This window comes from Diceros bicornis, chromosome 9 (assembly GCF_020826845.1).
Source record: "Diceros bicornis minor isolate mBicDic1 chromosome 9, mDicBic1.mat.cur, whole genome shotgun sequence".
NCBI lineage: Eukaryota > Metazoa > Chordata > Mammalia > Perissodactyla > Rhinocerotidae > Diceros > Diceros bicornis.
The window spans coordinates 14149676-14172791 of NC_080748.1; the positions used below are offsets into that span (position 1 = coordinate 14149676).

Consider the following 23116-nt stretch of genomic DNA (forward strand, 5'->3'; position numbering starts at 1 on the left):
AACAAGAAATCTGAAAATGAAATGAAGAAAATTTCATTCAAAGTAGCATCAGAATGAATAAAATACTTAGGAATAAATCTCAAAAAGAGATTACACTACACTTAAAGTATAAAATGTTGCTAAGAGAAATTAAGATCTAAATAAATGAAGAGATGTATACCATATTTATGGATTGGAAGACTCAATATTGCTATGATGGCAGTTTTCCCTGTTGATTTTTTTATATTCGTGTTAAATGAATTTTATTAATTCTTTTTATTGATTTAAAATTAACTTTATTAATTTTATTCTGAATGCCCACATGAAGTGTTCTGGGTCAGAGAGAGATTTTTAAATTAAATATTTCAGTAAATAATAAGCACATCTTGCCCCCACCCCCTACTCCCACTGCCCCTTTGACCTAGTTTTCACCTCCAGGGCACTATGATGAGAGCCAGGTCAATTGTCCTACACACGTCGCCAGATACACTCTAGGCAAGGGACAAGGAAAAATTGTTTTCTCTGCTTATAAGGGTGGAGGAGGCAGCCGTCTCTTTCCCCTTTTTACTCCAGCCCTTTGGTATGCCAATCAAATCTCTCCAGGGACCTCATTTGTCCTTGAAATGTAATTGTAACCTTAGAGTGATAGTGTTCAGGTCTTCTGGCAACTTGGGACTTAACCTAGGGGCCTAGTTCAGGGATGTAACCACTGATCTTCTCCAAGAGATAAGGGAAGTTTTACTCGCATTTTGGATCAGAGCAATTAACTGGACAAATGGCTACAGATCTAATTCTCATGGAATGTGAGATGTTTCTAGTAGGTTAAGGCTCAGGAACACAAAAATTCAGGGAACTTTTATTTCCCCACACTCCCCAAATTGATCTATAGATTTAGTGCAATCTATACGAAAATCATAACAGGCTTCTTTATAAAGATTGACAAGCTGATCCTAAAATTTATATGGAAGTACGAAACAATTTTTTAAACAGAGATCAAAATTAGAGGATTTACGCTTTCATGATTTCAAAACTCACTATAAAGCTATGATAATCAAGACAATGTGAAATTACTATAAAGATAAACATATATATCAATGGAACAGAATAGAGACCCTAGAAATAAACCCTTCTATTTATGGTAAACTGATTTTTGACAGAGTTGCCAAGGCAATTCAGTGGGGAAATAGAACAGATGGTGCTGGAACAATTATATCTATATTCACATGCAAAAAGTGAACTTAGAACCTTACCTCACACCATACACAAAAATTAACACAAAACAGATCATAGTGTAAAAATAAGAGCTAAAGCTATAAACTTCTGCAAGAAAACAGGGATAATTTTTTTTTTGTGAGGAAGGTCAGCCCTGAGCTAACATCCATGCTAATCCTCCTCTTTTTGCTGAGGAAGACCGGCTCTGAGCTAACATCTATTGCCAATCCTCCTCCTTTTTTTCCCAAAGCCCCAGTAGATAGTTGTATGTCATAGTTGCACATCCTTCTAGTTGCTGTATGTGGGACACGGCCTCAGCATGGCCGGAGAAGCGGTGCGTCGGTGCACGCCCGGGATCCGAACCCGGGCCGCCAGTAGTGGAGCACGCGCACTTAACCGCTAAGCCATGAGGCTGGCCCGGGGATAATTTTTTGTGACCTTAATTTAGGCAAAGATTTCTTATGGCATCAAAAGCATGATCCATAAAAGGAAAAATTAATATATTAAACTTCATAACAATTTAAAAACCTTTGCTCTTCAAAAGATATAGGGGCTGGCCCCGTGGCGTAGCAGTTAAGTGCGTGCGCTCCACGGCTGGCAGCCCAGGTTTGGATCCCGGGCGTGCACCGACGCACCACTTGTCAGGCCATGCTGTGGCGGCGTCTCACATAAAGTGGAGGAAGATGGGCACAGATGTTAGCCCAGGGCCGTCTTCCTCAGCAAAAAGAGGAGGATTAGCATAGATGTTAGCTCAGGGCTGATCTTCCTCACACACACACAAAAAAGATATCATTAGTAAAATGAAACAAAACAAGTCATAGACCGGGTGAAATATTTGCAAATCATGTATCTGATAGAGGGCTTGTGTCCAGAATATTTAACAATCTTTTACAGCTTAATAAGAAAATAAACTGCTCAGTTTAAAAAGGGCAAAAGACTTGAGTAGACATTGCATTAAAGAAGATATATGAAAGTATATCTAATAAGTAAGCTAATAAGCACATGAAAAGATGCTCAACGTTATCCGTCATTAAGAGGATGTAGAATAACTATGAGGTGCCACTGTACAGCAACTAGAATGGCTGTGAGCCAAAGGGCAGACCGTACCAAGTGTTGATGAGGATGTGGAAAAACTGGATCTCTCATACCTTGCTAGTGGAAATAGAAAATACAGTCACTTTGGAAACATTTTGGCAGTTTTTAAAAAGCTAAACATAACATGTGGTAGGCAGTTTATGACATGGATCTCAGTGGTCCCTCCTGATGGTATTCGTACCTTGTGTAAGCCTCTCCCCTTGAGTATGGGTCAGCAGAATATGGCAGAGGTGATGGGATGTCTCCTCTGGAATGAGGTTACAAAGGATGTGACTTCCATCTCCCTCACTGCCTCTCCCTGTTGCCTCCTCGGCTTGCTCCTTTTGATGATGCAAGCTGCCACGGCGGCGGGGGGTGGGGGAGGGCGGGGAGTGAGGCCCTCGGTCCAGTAGCCTACAAGGACCTGAATGCTACCAGCAACCACCAAGTGTGCTGAGAAGTGAATCTTTTCCTAGTTGAGCCTTCAGATGAGACCACAGAGCCTGGGCTGACATCTTGATTGCAACTTTGTGAGCGACTGTGAAGCAGAGGTCCCAGTTCAGCTGTGCCCAGACTCCTGACCCGTGCAGGCTGTGCGATAATAAATGTGTGTTGTTTATATGGTATATCCATACAACGCAGTATTGCTCAGCAATAAAAGGAGTGAACTACTGATATATGCAACAGTGCTAAGTGAAGGAAGCCAGGCACGAAATACTCATATGATTCCACTGATAAGAAATTTCTGGAAAAGGCAGTACTATAGAGAAAAAGCAGATCAGTGGTTTCCTGGGTCTGCCAGTGGGGGTGGGGATTGACCTCAAACGCATGCAAGGGAATTTTAGGGAATTATTCTAAATAGTATTCTAATATTATAAACTGGTAGTTTTCTAATACTAGTATTAGTATTAGTAAACAAACCCAGTTTTCTAATACTAGTATTAGTATTAGAAAACCGGGTTTGTGGTTGCCAACTCTGGAAATTTACTAAAAATTTTTAAACTACCATTACGGTGCATGAATTGTAGGTAAATGATACTTCAATCCAGGTGTAAAAAAAGTATGTCTAAGGAAATACAATTTTACTCTCCGTTTGTTGCACTGTTCAATGTGCTCTAATCTTGACAGATAAGGTTTTATTTAGCCCACTTTATGTGTTTCTCACAGTTTAAGCCATCTCTCTTCCTGTGCACAGCTTCCCACTGTGTTCCACATCTGGTCCTACATCCTCCTTCCTCGCCCCTGACCTGCCTGTTTGGGATTTCCTTTTGGCATTTTGGGCACAGAGATGTGATTATTAGAGGCGATGTAGGCTTCCTGGTGGTACAGCTGCCTCTTTGGATGCAGTTCACTTTTCTAGTTTTGTCAGAAATGATTAGCATATCCTAATCCTTAATAAGCCAGCTCTTCACTTGCACACACAGCTCCCGACATGCAGTGAATCACTTCTGGAATCTGCATTAACAGAGGGAAGCTGTTACGGATTTCTTGTTTTCCCATGAGGTGCATTTGTATCTCCAGCAGTTCATTTTCAAATGTGAGCAGCAAGCAAAGATTTATTTCCACTGCTTTCATTTCTTTCTTCTGGGACCATCGTGGAATTATCCGAGAACTGAATTGAGAGTATGTTTCTCCTAGGTTTTCTTCCCTGCCAGTAAACTCTCCGAGGGCCTTGCAAATAAACACCATATAATATATGCATCCCCTCAGCTAATACTCAAAACTTTCCCAACTCAATTATACTTTATTCCAGTATGTATTTTTGGTCTCTATCTCACTGTCTTTCCCTTAAAAATTCCCTTCTTAGATTTTTAATTCCATCAGCACTTAGAATTTTTAAAGGGCCATAAAATGTCCGTTATGAAAGCTCTCTCTACATTATTTTGAAGTCTTCCGCACAGATATTGTTGTTTGAGCGCTTATCTGAGCAGGATATTTGTGCCACCACTGGATAGAGCCTCCCAGGGCGGCCAGGGTGGTCACAGCACAGTTGACGTGTGAGCCCGTGGGCTGAGGACCAGCTGCAGGTGTGCTGGCAGGACACGGGGCTGGGAACTGGGCACCTGCTCGTGCACTCCTGTTCCGACATTTGCTAGTCATGTTACCCCCGGCGAGTGATAACTTCTGTGAGCTCTGCTCTCCTCATCTATAGATTAGGATGAGTCATGGTACTCTGACCATCTTGCAAGGTTGTTTCTAGGACAGGATGAGATAAAATTTAATATAGGTATTCTGTAAACCATTTAAGAGAGTTTATTTTAGTATTCGTATCAAAAATTTAAGCAGAATGTAATAAAATATTAGCCTAGAGAAGACTTGTTTTTAAAATGTATCATATCTAGTTTTAATAAAGTTAAGACTATTTTAGTATTCATAACCCAGTGAGTTACTTTATAACACAGGAGGGCTATGTAAATTTATAAACAAAATAAGCAATGAGAGAAGATGGATGCTTTGTTTAGAGTGAATATAATAGTATCTGGTTTCAGTTTCCTTCCACACCCTAGAGGTTACTTCTTCAATCTTGTCGTTCTAGACTATATCTGATTCTGCTCAAATTTAATTTTTTTTTTTTATTGCAGTAACATTGGTTTCTAACATTGTATAAATTTCAGGTGTACATCATTATACTTCTATTTCTGCATAGATTACATGATGTTCACCACCCAAATACTATTTACAACCCATCACCACACACATGTGCCGAATTAGCCCTTTCGCCCTCCTCCCTCCCCCCTTCCCCTCTGGTAACCACCAATCCAATCTCTGTCTCTATGTGTTTGTTTATTGTTGTTATCTACTACTACTTAATGAAGGAAATTATATGGTATGCTCAAATTTAATTTTAAGTTCTAGAAAATTTTAAATGATGATGATGCAAAAACTTTTTAGGTCCTCTTGCAGACTGTTTTGGGTTACTCAAAATTTCCATTCACAGTTGTGGAACCAGACTAGATATTTGGGTCACAAGAGAATGTGAGTGACTTTACCCCTCTCCCTGATGAACTCCATGTTCCCTGCTCTGAAAGACATACACCGAGTTACACGTTAGAGCAGTGGGCAGGCAAAGGGAACCCCAAGAACACCTTGCCGCAATGCCCCCCTCCCCACACAACCCACGTATGGCCACAGTTTCTTTAGAGGACCTGGGAAATAACAATTTTTCTGCCTTTTTGTAGAAGTCATAATAGTAACTTAAATGACTTACCAAGCAAAGCTTTTTATATTTATTACCATGATGAGGCATCTCCCAGAGACATGACTATGGAACATAGAAGCAAAAGGCCGTGCATTTGGAATGGTGCATTTGGGATATTAAGGTAATTGGAGACGCAAAAGCAAAAAGCCTACAATTAGAGGGAATATTTTAGTGGAAAAGATTTTCCTTCTTGTTTTTAGATTCCCATAACTAGTATGAAATATTGAAGGAAAGCAGTTGCTTCATGAATTCAAATGCTATTCTGAAGCAAAAGTGTTTTCCATGAATGAGAAAGCGTAATTCTCTTTTCTTCTTCCTGCAGGCTCGGCCCGTGGATTACCCTCAGGACTACCTTTCTCACCAGGTTCCCATATCATTCCACAAACACTGGAACATTGATCCAGTAAAGGTATATTTCACGTGGTTGGCACCCCGTGAGGAAGACAAAGCCAGACAGGAGACACAGAAGGGCTTTAAAGACGAGCTGTAAAGCATGGTGGCCTATGAGCACAGTTCAGGTAGGAAACAGAAGCAGAGACTGCCGTCGTCCTGCTGTATTGCCATCGTACTACTTATGTGTGCCACGTAGCATTGAAGCTTCCTGACTTTAGGGGGAAATTATGTATATAGTATTTTTTGAGGGGGGTAGAAATGGAGTCATAGGGGAAACATTTTTTTTGTGGGAAAAATCACTTGCTTTTGCGTTATGCAGTTGTTGTAATACACAGTGATTACTGTGTATTTTTCAAGCCGTGATACAGCAGCTTTATTTCCATCACAGAAAAATAAATGGTACCAGAGGTCTCCTTCCTGTCTCTCTCTTCATTATAATGAAAGGTTCAGTTGGGCATGAGACTGGAGAGACGTGACTATCATTCTATGTATATATAAAGAAAAGGGAAAGTCTGTTGACATGGATATTACAGTGGTGTAAACTTTTTAACCATATTATTGATGATGAAAATTATTTCCTGGTAACTTGGTAGGAATAATGCTATATTCAGGATCATTCATAAAACATCATAAAACTCAAGCAATGAAATCCCCTGTAATCTATAACCAGAGTTATGTTTTATCTGTTTTTCTCTTTGTGCCTCATAAAAAGAATAAGAAATCTTCTGCTAGAGCTTTCTCTTTCTTTAGAGGTTCATCTGTGTTCTGTTTCTCCCTGAAGCCCTATCTTTGTGACCTGCTTGTAACACGGAAGTGTACTGGCTGCTGCCAGAAAGTAGTGTCCTCAGTATTTAAAAACAATGTTGTGTTTTATTCAAGTCAGTGAGCTCTGTGTAAGTCTCAGGAAGTGAATTAAATTAATTTGTCCCTGATGTTTTACTCTTATTTTTCTTGAGTGTTACTTAATGACTCTCTCCTGATGCAGAATAGACTCCACAGTGTGTATCATGAAACCCTAATGGAAGGACAGCATGGTGATTTGACAATTTCCCTGGGGTTTTTTTTTCTGTGTGTGTGAGGAAGATCAGCCCTGAGCTAACATCTGCCAATCCTCCTCTTTTTGCTGAGGAAGACTGGCCCTGGGCTAACATCTGTGCCCATCTTCCTCCACTTTATAGGGGACGCTGCCACAGCATGGCCTGACAAGTGGGCCTCTGTGCGCACCCGGGATCCGAACCTGGGCCGCCAGCAGCAGAGCTCAAGCACTTAACCACTACGCCACGGGGCCGGCCCCCCCGGGTTCTTAAATAATGAAATTTGAACATAGTATTCTGAAAGAGCTCTAATTTTCAAATCGTATCTTTAATATATGGTAATTTAACAGTATTAATTTGTACAGAGGTCTCTGTATTTTAATGTTTTAATTATATAATTCAGTTTTCTAAAGGTATTAGTGTAAAATTTGACTTTGATATGTCTTAAACTAATTTTGGTATAGTAAAATACTTTCCTCTTTTCTTTTTAAATAAAAATTGTTATTCATTAATTTTACTTGTAATGCTTTTATAGCCAAGCACAGAGTTTTAAAGCCATACCATCAAAAGTACTCACATGTATGTTTTTTAACAATATATTTTTCTTGTAGCTTAGATTTGACTCATTTCTAAAATGATGCAATAGTATTTACCATTTTTCCAAATCAGCAATACCAGGACTTGTGTGTTTCAATGCTAACTGAATGCGTTGGATTCATTTGTGTCAAAGTGGATTTTGTGGCCCCTCCGAGGAATGGATCAGGGACCATCAGCTGGGTGAGAATCACCCTAAGGATTTATAGATCCCATCAAGCTGTTGGTGATGACATCAGCATTGTTGTCATAACTGGGATTATTGTCATTGCTACCATCATAGTCACCCTCATGTCGTCTGTAATGATACTCCTGAAGGGCCTGGCTGCCTAACCCACCTGGTGGAGAAGAGTCTTCTGTTCTTCCTACTCCTGCCTACCAATTGTCACACTCAGAAAATAGCATATTCATGTGACAGGATTGAGCCGGCCTCTGTACATGATGATCCACATCAAGCTTTCTCTGTGTTATGATCAGTGCCTTCTACTGACCCCGGAGCACCTCCTCTGGTACTTTTGGGTGTTTTGTTAATTATATTTACTTTTTGGAACTATGTAAGCCTAACCACAAATAAAAGATCTTTGCCTATGTTTCTGATTTCCCAAAGTATTTATTAGTCCAACCTACAGTGGGAGGGGGAGGGTCGTGGGGAAAAGGAATTAATCAGAGAAAAAAGCTGGCAGCTCAGTAAATACAATTTTCAGACAGAAAAATTAATAAAAAGCTATCCTTTTAAGAGAAAACCATCAGATGTTGATGCATTTATACAAGGCCTATAAAACCATTATCAATTTTATTAAATAATGAATTGGAGCTGTTATTTTGGAACCGACTCCCATACAGTTCACATCTTAAAAACTAAGTTTTGAATCTGAACTTTCCAGGACAGATACAGTCCTAGTCATATTTCCTTTGCCTTCTTAATAGGAGTTTACTTCCAAATGGGTATTTTTATCCTAGGGATGTCAACATCAAGGAGTTGTGTGTGGAATAACTGGAATGCCATTTTTGCTTTTAAGCCACTTTTGCTGATTTAAAAAAGCCAAAGCAAGTTGTCTGAATGTATAGGTTTTTACATCTTACAGCTAAATCAGAGATGCAGACACAAACACAGCCTTTATCAAATGCTTGGGAACATGAAACATGAAACACCTGCTAGGCTGCAAGTGATGCTGTGCACAGGAGTGTAAATATCATTATTCTCTGAATTTCCTGATTTGTTGAATACCTTTAGTGCTTCCACATCTATATCCGTTGTAGTTGTTTATATATTTTTCCTCAAAAGTTAATAGTCGAGCAGACGTTTGTAAGAATGTTTCTGTTGTCTTCTGTTCATAATCAGAGATGTAATTTCTGTGGACTGAAATGAATCAATCAATAGATTCATTTAGCAATTGTTTATTAAGCCCCGACTGTGTGCCTGAAATTCCAGGATGCCCCTCGTCTGTCCTATTCACCACTCTACCCTTGGCATCTTTGAATGCCTGGCGCATAGTAGGTGCTATTGTTCCATGTTCCCATGCATTCTATAAACATGTCACCTGCAAAATGTGTTTTCCTCCTGTCTATAGAAACTGAAGGCTTTGTTTCTGACACTAAGTCTTTTAGCATGTTTTCCCTTTAAAGGCACTTAAATTCCTGGAGGGAGGAGGGCTCGGTGCAAGAAGAAGGGACATAAAATAAACCTGTAAACAGTAAACAACGAACAAGATGGTTTCTAATAATGGTAAATGCTATAAAGACACTCAGAACAGGGCACTGTGATAGAACTGGGTGGGCGTTGGGGACTATGGAGTGGTCGGAGAGGGCCTCTCTGAGGAGGTAATGACGAGCAAAGACCCAAATGAATAGGAAGAGTCAGGAACGCAAAAATATCTGCGCAGGGTGTTCTAGGCAGAGGGAACAGCAAATGTGAGGGCTCTAAGGTGGGAACACATTTGGCATGTCCGGGAAAAGAAAGCAAACCTGTGTGACTATTGCTTAGCTATCATCATTGCTATTACTCGACATCCAGGTGCTGTCAACTCAGCAGTCGATATGGAAGTCTGGAGCTCAGTGGAGAAGTCAGGGACTCATAGAATTGTGGGACTCATCAGCATTTTAAAGGTTTTTGAAAGCCACAAGCCTGGACAAGATTGTGTAGGGACAGAAGAAAACAGAGTCAGCCTTAGCAAGAGGACAGTCAGTGAGGTGAGAGGACAACGGGGGTAGTGTGTGAGGGAAGCCAAGGAGAGTGTTTCAAGAAGCAAATGATCATGTGTCGCATGTTGCCAAGCAGTCCATTAAGAGAGGGCAGAGAAGTGACTGTGTGGTTCAGCAGCATGGCAGTCACCTTGACAAGACTGCTCCCAGTAAGTGGAGCAGAAGGGAAGAAGAATGGGAGTTGAGATTGCAGAGAGCAATTATAAACATTTTGTTGTTGTTGTTAATTCTTTTTAATGGTTAGTTTAAAGACAAGGGAAGGTAGCTTGAGAGGAAACATGGGGTCGAGGGAGTTTGTATTTTAAGATGGAAGATTCTAGGGAATGTCTCTATGTGGTGAGAATGATCAAGTAGCGAGGGAGGATGATGGATCGTTGCAGTGGCAGTCTTGGTGAAATGGGATGGAATCCAGAGCTCAGTGGAGGAATCTGCTTTGATAGGAGGATCCACTGTCAAATGGGGGGAGAGTGTATGCATGGAAAGATTTTTAGATTTGCAGACATGAAGATGTGGGTATTTGCTTCTGATCACTTCTGTTAAGTGCCAGACAATGTTATCTGCTGAGAGTGTTTGGCTTTATACATGTGCTTGTTCTTATGGAGAACTGCAACCTTATTAATAATGACGACGACAACCGACAACTGCTTGTATGATGCTTACTGTGCTTGGTCCTGTTATAATTTATTTAATCCTCACAATAACCCTTTGAAGTGAGTACTATTGTTTTCCCCAGTTTACATTGAGGGTAACTGAGGCACAGAGAGATTAAGTAACCAGCTCAAGGTCACACAGCTGGGAAGTCACAGAGCTGGGTTTTGAACCCAGACATTTTGGCTCCAGAGTTTATTCATTTATCCCTGTGCTCTTTCACCTCTCACAAGAAGAACATATAGTCGCTTCCCAGACTGAATGTGTGTCTAGTTCTAAAATGCTAGCATAGGTAAAGATAACCAAGAATCCAAGAGTTAATCATGAAGTAACTCTATATTAGAGAGATTAAAGGCAAATAGGATTATACATCAAATAAATTATAGAGGCAATATATGCTAGGAGGTTAAAAAAGGGAGAAACTGGCTATTTGAATTTAAGCTTTTATATTAGCACTTTGGAAAACAATACGTCTAGTAAGGGTGAAGATTCTCATACACTATGACCCAGCCGTTCCACTCGGAGGCATATTCTAGTGAAACTCTTCCATCCAAGCACCAAGAGGCGTATGCAGGAGTGTTCACAGCAGCATACATGCTTCAGGAGAGCCGAAAGCTGGAGGCAACCTCTATGTCCATTGCTTGAAGAACTGATAAATAAGTTGTGGTATAGCTTTACAATATCATATTATGCAGCAGTTAGTATGAATGAATGATAGCTGCATGAGACATCTCAATGTTAAGCAAATAAGAAAAGTCAGATAACAGGGGCCAGCCCCGTGGCCTAGTGGTTAAGTTCGGCGTGCTTTGCTTCTGTGGCCCAGGTTTGCAGGTTCAGATCCCGGGTGTGGACCTACAACATTTGTCAGCCATGCTGTGGCGGCATCCCACATATAAAATAGAGGAAGATTGGCACAGATGTTAGCTCAAGGCGAGTCTTCCTCAAGCAAAAAAAGAGGGAAGACTGGCAACAGATGTTAGCTCAGGGCAAATCTTCCTCAGCAAAAAAAAAAAGTCACAGAACAGAACTTACAGTAGGCTTTCCTTTATATAATTTAAAGCCATGCAAAAGAAAAAATAAACACAAGGAAGTACTTGCATATCTAAAAAAAGAAACATAAGAGAATGATAAATGTAAAATTCAAGATAGTAGTTCCCTCTAGGGGACTGTGCTCTCAGAGAGACACATGGGGACTCAAAGGTAATGATAAATTCTGTTTCTTAGACAGGTTGGTGGGCATGTGGATGATCGTTTTGTAAGTACTCTTTATGCCTGATGTGTATCATGTTATGAAGAGTATTCCCTGTTCAACATTTAACTTTGATGTAATTAATGTTAGTTGTGACTTGATTTAATTTAAAAACAAAAATGTCTTGTTCAGCACTGAATGTGTGAGTGGCAGCTGCAACAATCTATCACAAACTGGGTGGCTTTCAAAAAAGAAATTATCATCCTGTGTCCTGCCTGTAGAATTTTGGGAGTCTATCAGCCTTCTTGCATTTTGTCCTGTTTCTGTGCCTTTTGGTCCAAGCTGGCAGTATTTCGGCTTATATAATAATCTCAAAAACCTCGTGAGTCGTGTGTGTGTGTCAAGGGTATTCATGCCATTAGACAAAGGGCTCCTCCACAGGCCTTTTCTGATATCTCATCTCCATTCCTGGCCTCTGCTGAGAGGATCGAGGGGCTCCGGTAGTCATCTTTTCAAGGAACCTTTGTGGGAAGGAATACTCTGACCTTGCGATCCTCTCAAGGCACTCGCCAATGAATGTCCGGCTACAGCCTTGGGTTTCTCTTCGGACTGTGCTTTCCTAGTAGTGAATCTCCTAATTTTAGCATCTTTTACAATGTAGATTGGCTGAGAATTTCCCAAATCATCAAGTCCAGGTTCCTTTTTGCTTAACAGTTCTCTCAATTTATCTGTTTCCTCTCAAATTTTTCTGTAACCTACAAGAAGAAACCAGGTTGCACATTCAATGCTTGGCTTGGAAATCTCAGCAAAATATCTAGGTTCACTGCTTACATGTTCTGATTTCCATGGAGCTATAGGACATAATTCAGCTAGACTTTCTGCCACTATATAAAGCCCTCACCAGCAGGGCCGTAAGATTCAAATTCCTGTCAGCGTTCTGTTTATAATATGTATTCTCTAAGATGGTGTAGACTTTCTCTCCCATGCTGCTTACTTCCTCCTGAGTCCTCACCAGCAGCACCTTTAACATCCATTTTTACAAACAGTCTGTTTAAAGCAAAGTAGCCTTTTTCTAGTATGCATGTCAAAAATTCCTCCAGCTTCTACCCACTATCCAATTCCAAAGCCACTTCCACACTTTTAGGCATTTGTGGCAGCAGCACCTCACTTCCCAGGACCAAAATTTGTACCTGTGGTTGCTGTAACAAATTGCCACAAAGTTGGTGGCTTGAAACAACCAGAACTCTTACAGTTCTGGAGGTCAGAAATCTGAAATCAGTATCATTGGGCCGAGTCAGGTGTTGGAGGGCAGTGCTCCCTCCAGAAGCTCTAGGGGAAAATCCGTGCTTTGCCTCTTCCAGCTTTTAGTGGCAGCTGCATTCCTGGGTTTGTGGCCATATCACTCCGGTGTCTGCCCCTGGAGTCACATTGACTTCTCATCTTCTGGCTGTGTCAAATATCCCCCTACCTCCCTCTCAGAAGGATACATAGGATAATCCAGGACAATCTCCCCATCTCTAGAACCTTTACTAATCACATCTGCAAAATCCTTTTTCGCCACATAGGGTAACGTTCACAGGTTCCAGGGATTAGGACATGGATATCTTTTGGGCAGAGGGAAGCATCATTCAGTCTGCCACAGTGTGCTACCCTTGATGAGCTATTTTCAGACATTGGTAAGCAAGTGGGTGAATTGGGGAAGTCCAAGGATGACATGCCCACTCTTTCATTCATTAACTCATTCATTCATTTGACAGATATATTCTGAGCAGCTACATTGTACCAGGCACTGTGCTAGACACTGGGTACTCCAGTGGTGCCACCTAGACCATCCCACATCAGGAAACACACACACACAAATTTCTTATTTTAAAAAGTTGTTCTTTAGGCAGAGATGAAGTTAAGCTAGAGACCTGCCCTGTAGCATTCTGGGCTTCTTTGCACACCAGTCTACTGGATATTTTCAGACATTCCTAAACCTAGAGTTTCTACTCACTATTTTACCTTCCTATTTTATTCCTTCTCCAAGTCTCTCCTGATTCCACAGCAGGAATTGGGAGTCATTCTGCTCCTTCACGTTAAGGTGAAACGAGCGCTAGATCAAAGGTCCTAGTGCTGGCTTCACCATGCAACCTCGCGCGATTCACTTTGTTTCTCTGGGCTTCAGTTTTGTAATGAAATGAAGCAGTTTGAACTTTGAGATGTTATGATTCTACTATCTAAATCCAGGACCTTCATGACTAACTATTCCCTTACTAAATGTTTCCTAGAGGTACGATATCCACATCTGTGCTCCATTATGAAAAGACCTTCATTTCAAGACTTCAGGGTTCTCTAATTACAGTGAATTATCTACTCTATCAATCTGGAAAATTTTGTCATATTGAGTTTAATCAATTTGAAATATATTTGACTTTAATTCATGGATTCAGAAGCATAGGAAAACTCTGTAATAAGACAGTTTTAAGATAATATTTTTTTCTTTGGCTCATTAACTTTGGCTCATTCAATAAATATTTAGTTTCTATTATGTTCTAGGTTCTGGAAATGCATGGGTGAGCAAATTCTCTGTCCTTGTAGACTTTGTAAACTAGGGCACAGATAGTAATTAAAAACTACTGGTATTAAAACATAATTAGAAACCTTAGTAAATGCTGAGGGAGTTGGGCTTTGATTTCAGATATAAAAATAAAAAGCAGTTAACCAGGTGAAGGGGTCAAAAGGAGAACATTTGAGGAAGTAGAAACAGCATATGCAAAGGCTCTGTGGTGGAGGGATTGTGCCTTCTTTAAGAACCTGAAACAAGCCAGTGCGGCTGGAATGCTCCAGGATCACATTTTACCCATTTGTGACTTGCTTTCTTCACTTAATTATCACAGACATCTTACATGCTGTTAAATATTCTATAACAAAATCCACACATAGTACTGACTATGTTTATACCATAATTTATCTAAAGAATTCTCTGTTATCGGTTATTTTGGTTATTTGCTACTTTCACACTTTTGATTAATTTTTATGAGATTAAATTGAAGCAAGAGAAGCAGGATGACTTAGCTAAGATTAGACCTGAAAGCACTGATATTGAGTTAGGTTGGTTATGTTGGCTGTGTCAGGTAGGTGGGTGGTGGAACTTCAACTTTTTTTATTATAAAGGTGTTATTTTGAAGAAGGTGAAAGGAAAATAATAAAAACCGTCTCTAATGCAACTCCCAACTCTCTCTCTCTCTATCTGTCCCTATCAAAGAAGTCTTCTCTCCCTCCCTTCCTTCTGCCTTCATTCTCCTTTCTGTTTCCGTAGCATCTTATAAACAGTGCTGTGGTGCACATCCTAATAGCTGAAACTTTGTACATATTCAAGAGCTCAAGATTCCTTCTTTATGCTAAATTCCTACTTGTGAAACATTAGCTACAACAATAGAAATATTTGAATGCATTTACTTTGTCATATCAAGGAGCACTCCAGCAATGTGCCAAGTCACACTTTCACCAGTCCCATAGAACTTTCATATTTCATAATACTTTAATTCTTTATGGAAACCTTCTATTTCCTTGTATGTTTCATTTTCAATTTGATTTAAATCTACTCTTTATTACAGGAGGATTCCCAAATGAAAGGACTCTAGTTTACTCATTCTTGTGTCCTTTGCAGGGCCCAGCATAGATCTCATGCTCGATAAATACTTGTTGGACAGCATTAACCTGTAAGGCAGTCAAGAATGGTTAATACAGGATTGACCATCCCGGTCCTTCTGCTCAGAAGGTGCTCTCCCAACTCTGTGCTTTAACTTTGTTTTTTAATTGAGGTATAGTTGACATAATATTATAGTAGTTTCAGGTGTACTATGTAATAATTCAATATTTGTATACTTTCCAAAATGATAACCACTGTAAGTCCAGTTAACATCCATCACCATATATACTTACAAATCTTTTTTTCTTGTGATGAAAACTTTCAAGATGCACTCTCCTAGCTACTTGCAAATATGTAATATAGTGTTGTTAACTGTAGTCACCATGCTGTGCCTTACATCCCCAAGACTTATTCATTTTATAAGTGGAAATTTGTACCTTTTGACCCCCACCCAACTCCCCATCCCCAACCTCAGGCAACCACCAATCTGTTCTCTATATCTATAGCTTGTTTTTTTGTTTTGTTTTGTTTTGCTTTTTATATTCCACATATAAGTGAAATCATACAGTATTTATCTTTTTCTGTCTGACTTATTTCACTTAGCATAATGCCCTCAAAGTCCATCTATATTGTTGCAAATGGCAAGATTTCATTCTTTTTTTATGGCCGAATAATATTCATTTTCTTTATCCATTCATCCATCAATGAACACTTAGGTTGTTTCCATGTCTTGGCTGCTGTAAATAATGCTGCAGTGAACGTGGGAGTGCAGATATGTTTTTGAATTAGTCTTTTTTGTTTTCTTCAGATAAATACCCATAAGTAGAATTTCTGGATCATGTGGTAGTTCTATTTTTAATTTTTTGAGAAACCTCCATAGTGTTTTACACAGCGGCTGCACCAATTTCCATTCCCACCAACAGTGCACAAGGGTTCCCTTTACCCCACATCCTCACCAACACTTGTTATCTCTTGTCTTTTTGGTGATAGCCATTCTAACAAGTGTGCTTTAACTTTTAAGATGATGTAAGTCTTATTTCACATATTCTTGCAATATATGATCTAAGGACTTTCTGATTTCCACATCCTAAAGGCATTATGAATATACTGAATTTAAAAGGGCAGTTTATGACCTACTTTCCAAAAGTAAGTGGAGAAAAATTTGCTTTTTTATTGTTCTTTGGAACAAAGGGAGCTTGACCTGGCGTATTGTGGGCGTGATTCACTGGCCATGGCCCAGCAGGGAAGGTGGGCACGGGAGGATCCAGCTCTCTAATGTCTGCTGTCATTACCTACCCTGGGCAGACCAGCTGCTCCCTGTCTTTTGTCAACTATTAGGCTCCTTTCAGGTTTTATTACTTGTGGTGTGCAGAAATAAGCAAATAGGGCAGAGGAGATGGTTTGCTGCCCATTGATCACCTTCAAAGCTGCTGCCCATTGTGACAGCTTTGGTCTCCCTTTGCGGGTGGGCCCTGGCCTCCCTCTCTCTGCAGCTCTTCACAGAGCCTGTGGCACCTGGCACCTGAACACACTGCAGGCTTGCCTGGTACTTTTACATATAGCTTTTTCCCTTTGGTCCTTACTCACTCTGGATGCCTTAGTTTTCAGGAGGTGAATTATCTGTTTTAATCTAGAAAGAGTCCTGCCTTTAATCTCCTGGCAACATTATTTTGCCTTAGATTAGGTAAGATTTGTGCATGTTCATTATCACCATTGTTTGTCGTGATATCCCAGCCCACAGAACAGGGCCTGTCCCTAATCCAGGCTCAGTAAATACTTTTGAAGAGGGGATATGAGGACTGAGTCTCTGGGGCTCTTACTTCACATTTCAGCTCAGCAAAAAGGGAGACAAAGAGAGTCTTGAGTCCTCTACTGTCAAAGTCAAACGCCCATTTGACTTTCCCAGACCAAAGCAGTGTGGGTGCAGCAGCAAGTGGAGGGAACGTCTCATCGCCATACAAAACAGACACAGAAGGAGCTCCTTGGGAAGCTGGCTCCCTCTCTATCTTCTCAAGCCCATGTTCCTGGTGTCTTTAAGGTACAAATGTCCATAGTGGTCAGGAACCTACCACCAGATTCCTTAACCTAGTTTACAGATCCCTGGACATATTCTTGGGATTTTGAGAGTTCTCTATGATTTTAATTCTGAGCTTTCTTTTAGATTATATGATGAAAATTAATCTGAGCATGTAGATGACCAGTTATAACTGTAATCTTTGTGTCTACGATTGCATTACCACCAAGCAGTCACCAATGTCAAAATGACAACCATCATCACATTCTCTTACTGACTCTGAAGTAAAACTCTCCTTTTTCGGAGATAGTTAACTAATGAAAGTCATTTTCACAAAAAGTTATTCAATAGAGTAACAGTTTGATATGATGTGAAAACAACAGTTTGGGGCGAATAATGTGCTACTTTGTCATTGTTTAGTCAGAAAAGGATGGGGACAGACCTGGTTCACAAATGGTGCTGTTGTGTATAACAAATGCCAAATGATGTCATGGCACCCTATGAAAATAGACTTTGTGTGTGTTTATATAATCTGCATTGAAGGCAAAGTGGAAGCAATAACAATCAACCTAGATTTATTATTCAAAATGGGGTGAATAAGCCATTTCCCTTATTACTGTTTTCCTTTCAGAGTCTGAATTTTTTTCATTATCTGCAAGATTGCAAATGAGCTTCAGATATTCTTCAGATCCTAATTCCAGCAATAATTGGATTAGATATCCATTTGAAGTAGATTTCAATAATGCCACAATACTAATCTTGTTTTCAAAAGACCAACTTGATGCAAGAGTGTTGCTGTATTATACTATTAGCAGTGTTTTGGTTACCTATTTGATTTAATTATCATGAACCAGCAAACAGTTTGTGGAAAGACAAATGGGATTGTCAGCAAAATGACCCCAGTGCTTTCTCCAGGTTGCTGGATACACTGGGTATTCTCTGTTTGCCCCGCCGGTCTATTCTTCACCCTTCTTTGTGTCCTGGGAGGCTCACTGGCCCTCTGGCTTCCAGTTTGGTTTAGCCAATGGGAGATACCTGCAGGAGATTGGGAAATGGTGGAGAGAGAGGTATTTTACCTCTGGCTCCCACCTTGCTGGGCCACCAGGGTTGGCGAAGCCCCTCTAACAAAGCCTTATGCTCCTATTGGAGAGCCTTTCCCAGGCAGCTCCTCTGTATGTGGTCCCAGGAACAGCTCCCTCCCTTGCCCCCATAGGCATGGGAGTGGTAATAGCTCCTCACAGTTGCTAGTGTTGAGGTACTGCAAGATTTCTGTTGATTTCCCTAACATCTGCCCACTCCTTTGCAGGTAGTCCTTTTCTCAAACTCTTCTCAGTTACCCAACTCGAGTGTGAGATCTGTTTCCTGTCAGGGCTCTGACACGCCTGGCAGAGTTGGCAGTAAGTTAGCTGGGATCAGGTGCTCCCTCCCCTCAGCAGGAGGGGCTGTATATATTCTTGTGGACACAAATAATCCATAATCAATCTATAAATCAAAATTGCGGTGAGTTTATTATGAGCCAACTTTTGAGGACCATATAGCCTAGGGCCTTCCTTCCCCAAGGAAGGAAGGGCACCAAAGACGTGGGGTGTACAGAGTGGTTATATAGTGTCAAAGAGCATGTATCACATGATTGCAATGTCGCAATGACAATAGTCACAAGATTGCCCTGTCAGATTGCCCTGCCAGCATAGCTATTGATGGACACAGCAGATAGCAGGTCTGCTGTCTCGATGGGCATGGCAGGTAACAGGTCTGTTGTTTCAAGCTGGGTGGTCACAGGATGAGCACAGCAATCTAATCCTAGCCTAGGGAGAAATGCTTATATTTAACGAAATGCCAGTGTGGGGGAAGTTGCATCCTTATCTTAAGGGCATTTACTCTTCTCTTTGGGATGTGGTAAAGCAGATACACAATGCGTGTTCAAAGGTGACAGGCCCTTTTGGAAAAACAAACTCAGGCCGAATTAGTTTTACACCAGATGGCTTCCTCATATGCTCCAATATATCCTATTGCTTGCCATTTATTTATCATTCTCAAGCTTTAACCAGATGCTCTTGGTGTTTTTCCCAGCATGCAACTCCCTTGAGCAGCAGGCACCCAAGTGCAGGCTGCCCCTGCTGACAAGGCAGCTCTCATGAATGCCTAAAAGGGAGAGCAACTGTGGGCAGGGCTGCCTCCCTCTCCTGCAGCACAGCCTCACGGTGCTAAAGCACCCAGCTGTGTCTTGCCTGAGCACATGACCCGCATGTGCCAAGAGAGCAAGGAAAGACTTATGGATCTGTGACGCTGCCTGTGATTTCCACCTAGCACCATGGAACAGCCATTGGTGTCTGCCTTTCCCCACAGGAAAGGCCCTGTGGGGATGCACTGAGAAGGCAGCTGTTTACAAGCCAGGAGAGGCCTCACCAGAAACAGAATTTGCTGGCACCTTGATCATGAACTTCTAGCCTCCAGAACTGTGATAAAATAAATTTCTGTTGTTTAAGCCATTCAGTCTGTGGTATTTTGTTATGGCAGTACAAGCAGACTAATACAGAAATGTACAGTCAGCCTTATGTACATGCTTAAGTAATATTACAATGAAAATGATTTAAGCTGATGGCCAGACTAGATGAGCAACGTTACCTGGAAAAGGGCCTAACATTATTCAAATTTGACAAACAGGGCTTTGTAGTTAAAATATGAGAGTGCTGGAGTCATAATACCTGGATTTTAATCCTGACTCTACAATTTACTATATGATGCTGGACAAGTTAATTAACCTCTCTCTACCTCAGGGTTCTCCTCTGTAAAGTGGGTATAATAATAGTACCTAACTTTTAGGGTTGTTGTGAGGAATGAATGAGTTAGATCACATAATGAATCAAAATACCTAGCATCGTATATACAAATCTACATTAAAGCTATGTCTTGTGTTTAAAAATTATTCATACCATATATACAATGGAATACTACTCAGCCATAAGAAGAGACAAAACCATCCCATTTGCAACAACATGGATGGACCTGGAGGGTATTATGTTAAGTGAAATAAGCCAGAGAAAGAAAGACAAACACCACGTGATCTCACGCGTGTGGAATATAAACCAACACATGGACCGAGAAAACTGTGTGGTTACCAGGGACAGGGGTTGGGGGGTGGGCACAAGGGGTGAAGGGAGATGTGTATATGGTGATTGGCAAACAATAATGTGCAACCAAAATTTCACAATGTTAAACTATTAAGATATCAATAAAAAAATTATTCATAACATTTTGCTCCTAATCTTCATAATTCTGATAAATTTCCCCAAACAAAAAATTATTAATAGAGCCACATATCTAAACTTATAATCTTTGTGTGCTATTAGTAAATAGCTCTTATTATTGAAAAAATTTTAGACAGAAATAAAGGATAGAGGACATTCTAAAATTCCCAAAGGGGATTTAGTAAAGTTACTGATAAGAAATCCTGAAAAAAAGGGAGCATGAGATACCCTGGGCAAGATTTAGTTTGGGCTGCTGGTTCTAAAAAAGGTGCAAATTATTTGCTTATAAAGTTTCATGCTCCTTTGGTTTAGAAGAGGTGTACTGGACATTGCTTAACTGATGACTTTTCCAAGGATCCAAAGGATTAATTTAAAAATTAGATTTCTTTTTCACATTAAGCAATGGAATCATAAATCTCTGAAAACACAGCATTATAAAAGGTATGTACGCAAAGTTGCAACTTCCAATTGGGAAGAACATGAGACAGAACATGGAAACTTTTAAGGCAGCCAGGGATTTCCATATGCCATCTGTATTAATTTCCTATTGCTGCTGTAACAAATTACCACGACTTAGTGGTGTAATACAACATAAATTTATTATCTTATAGTTCCGGAGATCAGAAGTCTGAAATAGGTCGCACCAGGCTAATAATCAAAGTGTTGGCAGGGCTGCTTTCCTTCTGGAGTCTTTAGGGGAGAATCTGTTTCCTTCCCTTTAAGCAAGAAATCTGTTTCCTTGCAACTTCTGGAGGCCACTTGCATTTCTTGGCTCCTGTTTCTTTCCATCTTCAAAGACAGTATCGTGTCATCTTCAAACCTTTATCTACCTCTAACTCTCCTGCCTCCCTCTTACAAGGACCCTTGTGATTATATTGGACCAACCTGAATGATCCAGGATAATCTCCCAATCTCAAAATATTTAACTTAATTATATCTGCATACCTTTTGCCATGTAAGGTAACATATTCACAGGTTCTAAGGATTAAGACATGGACATCTCTAGTGGCCATTATTCTGCCTAACACATCCTAGGCTCTGTTTTACATGACTGCAAGTCAAATTTACCTGGTGTGCTTCTGTTAAGTGCTACTTTGGGTTAGATGTGTGATTATGCTAAATGTGTGACTACTATTTTCTCTGCCAAGTCAATTCCTCATGCATTTATGTACAACTTGAACGCATTGTCCTGTCCACTAAAACTCTGTTTTTAGTGACAGCTATGAACGTTTCTCCCTGTCATCACACAGAAGATTTAGAACCTACGGACTGGAGGCCCACTGACATTTCTGTAACAGTTTATCAACATGTCTATTTACACGTGATTATCACTTCTTGGTGTTCTCACACTTTATCATGGAAGGCAGAGCAACTCAGAGAAATGTGCAACAATTCAAGGTAAGGATCAGTTGATGATGGAGTTGAAAGCCAGCCTCTTTCATCCGTGAGTGCTTCTTATTACTTTCAAATGATAAGATCTTTGGATTGATACTTAAGGTGCTCTGCATCTGCTAATTTAGAAAATTTCTGCAGTAGCTCTTTAGGAACCAAAGGTAAGGGAAAATAACCTTAGAGATGAAGTCATAGCTAAATTTAAACAGAGTTCCAACAAACAATTTTAGAAGCCTTTACAAAAATTGAGTTTATTGCTGCTTTCAAGGGGGATTCTATTCCAAGAGATGAATCCAACTGCAAATCTCCCAGATAGTGAAAAATGGATTATGATTTAAACAGGAATGTTCTGCAAAGCACAAATTAATATAGTTCTGCTTTTGTATTGTGTGCCATGAATCACACATGCCCTCACTATAAGACTGATGAATGCGTTTCCCTGGGAGGAAAACGTGGAGTTCAGAAGAGGAAGATAATGTAACTGTTTTCAAATGATCCCATGTTAAGTTCTGTTATTTGCACTTTGAGGCAGCAGAGAACCAAATACATCACTGAAGAAACTGACAAGCCTATGTGGGCAATATGGTATCTAACATCAGATAAAATAGGACTACAGAGATGTGGGAAGGTCAGATCCATTGCAATGGACAGATCAGAAAAACACTGTAACAACTCAGAATGATTCCCCGGAGGTACCACTTCTTTATAAAATTGAGGAGCTGGAATCTTACAAGGACTGTGCGGAAGGAAGGGAGTGGATCGAGGTGGCTAGTTATGGTTGAACACAAAAAAAACCACCCTTGAAAGACAGAATCCCATACCAAGTGGGGAAATACTAAGAACAGTCCTGATGCCTGCTATATCAAAGTGCTGACTACTGAGGAATCAAAAAAATTGTTGGTATTTTTCCTGGGATCATATCAAACGTTTTCCACTTCTACCCTATGCCAAGGTATGAGACAGGCAGTTTTCCTTATAGCCCCTGGGGTGGGATGGACGCGTATCTACTTCACAGTTACACTGAGGGTATAGCCCTTTGTGGCCCCAGCTTTATTAGAGGGTCTCTTATTAGATCTCTCAAGCTAGGCCCTGGGATTTGTCTTCTGTGCCCTTCACCCAGGATACATGACAACTAACTTCAAGTTTATCCCGTTTGGCCAATACCCTCAACAATGAAAGCAACCCCGGGCCGGCCCAGTGGCACAAGCGGTTAAATGCGCACGCTCTGCTTTGGCAGCCCGGGGTTCACAGGTTCGGATCCCCGGTGCACACCGACACCCTGCTTGTCAAGCCATGCTGTGGCG

General features: G+C 40.5%; 1 protein-coding gene across 5 annotated transcripts in view; it reads left to right on the forward strand.

Moving 5' to 3' along the window:
* The window catches only part of B3GLCT (beta 3-glucosyltransferase), a 198115-nt gene that overhangs the window by 108050 nt on the left and 66949 nt on the right, over window positions 1-23116 (forward strand). For 2 of the 5 annotated variants that reach the window (XR_009221164.1, XR_009221163.1), the window contains exon 15: window positions 5787-5982. Coding sequence is in view for 3 of the 5 variants with exons in the window: in XM_058547958.1 (XP_058403941.1) it covers window positions 5787-5954 (168 nt within the window). In the remaining 2 variants the exon portion in view is untranslated. Of the gene's footprint in view, window positions 1-5786; window positions 8076-23116 lie in introns of those variants that run through there. The other 3 variants (XM_058547957.1, XM_058547959.1, XM_058547958.1) reach the window with 2 other exon arrangements.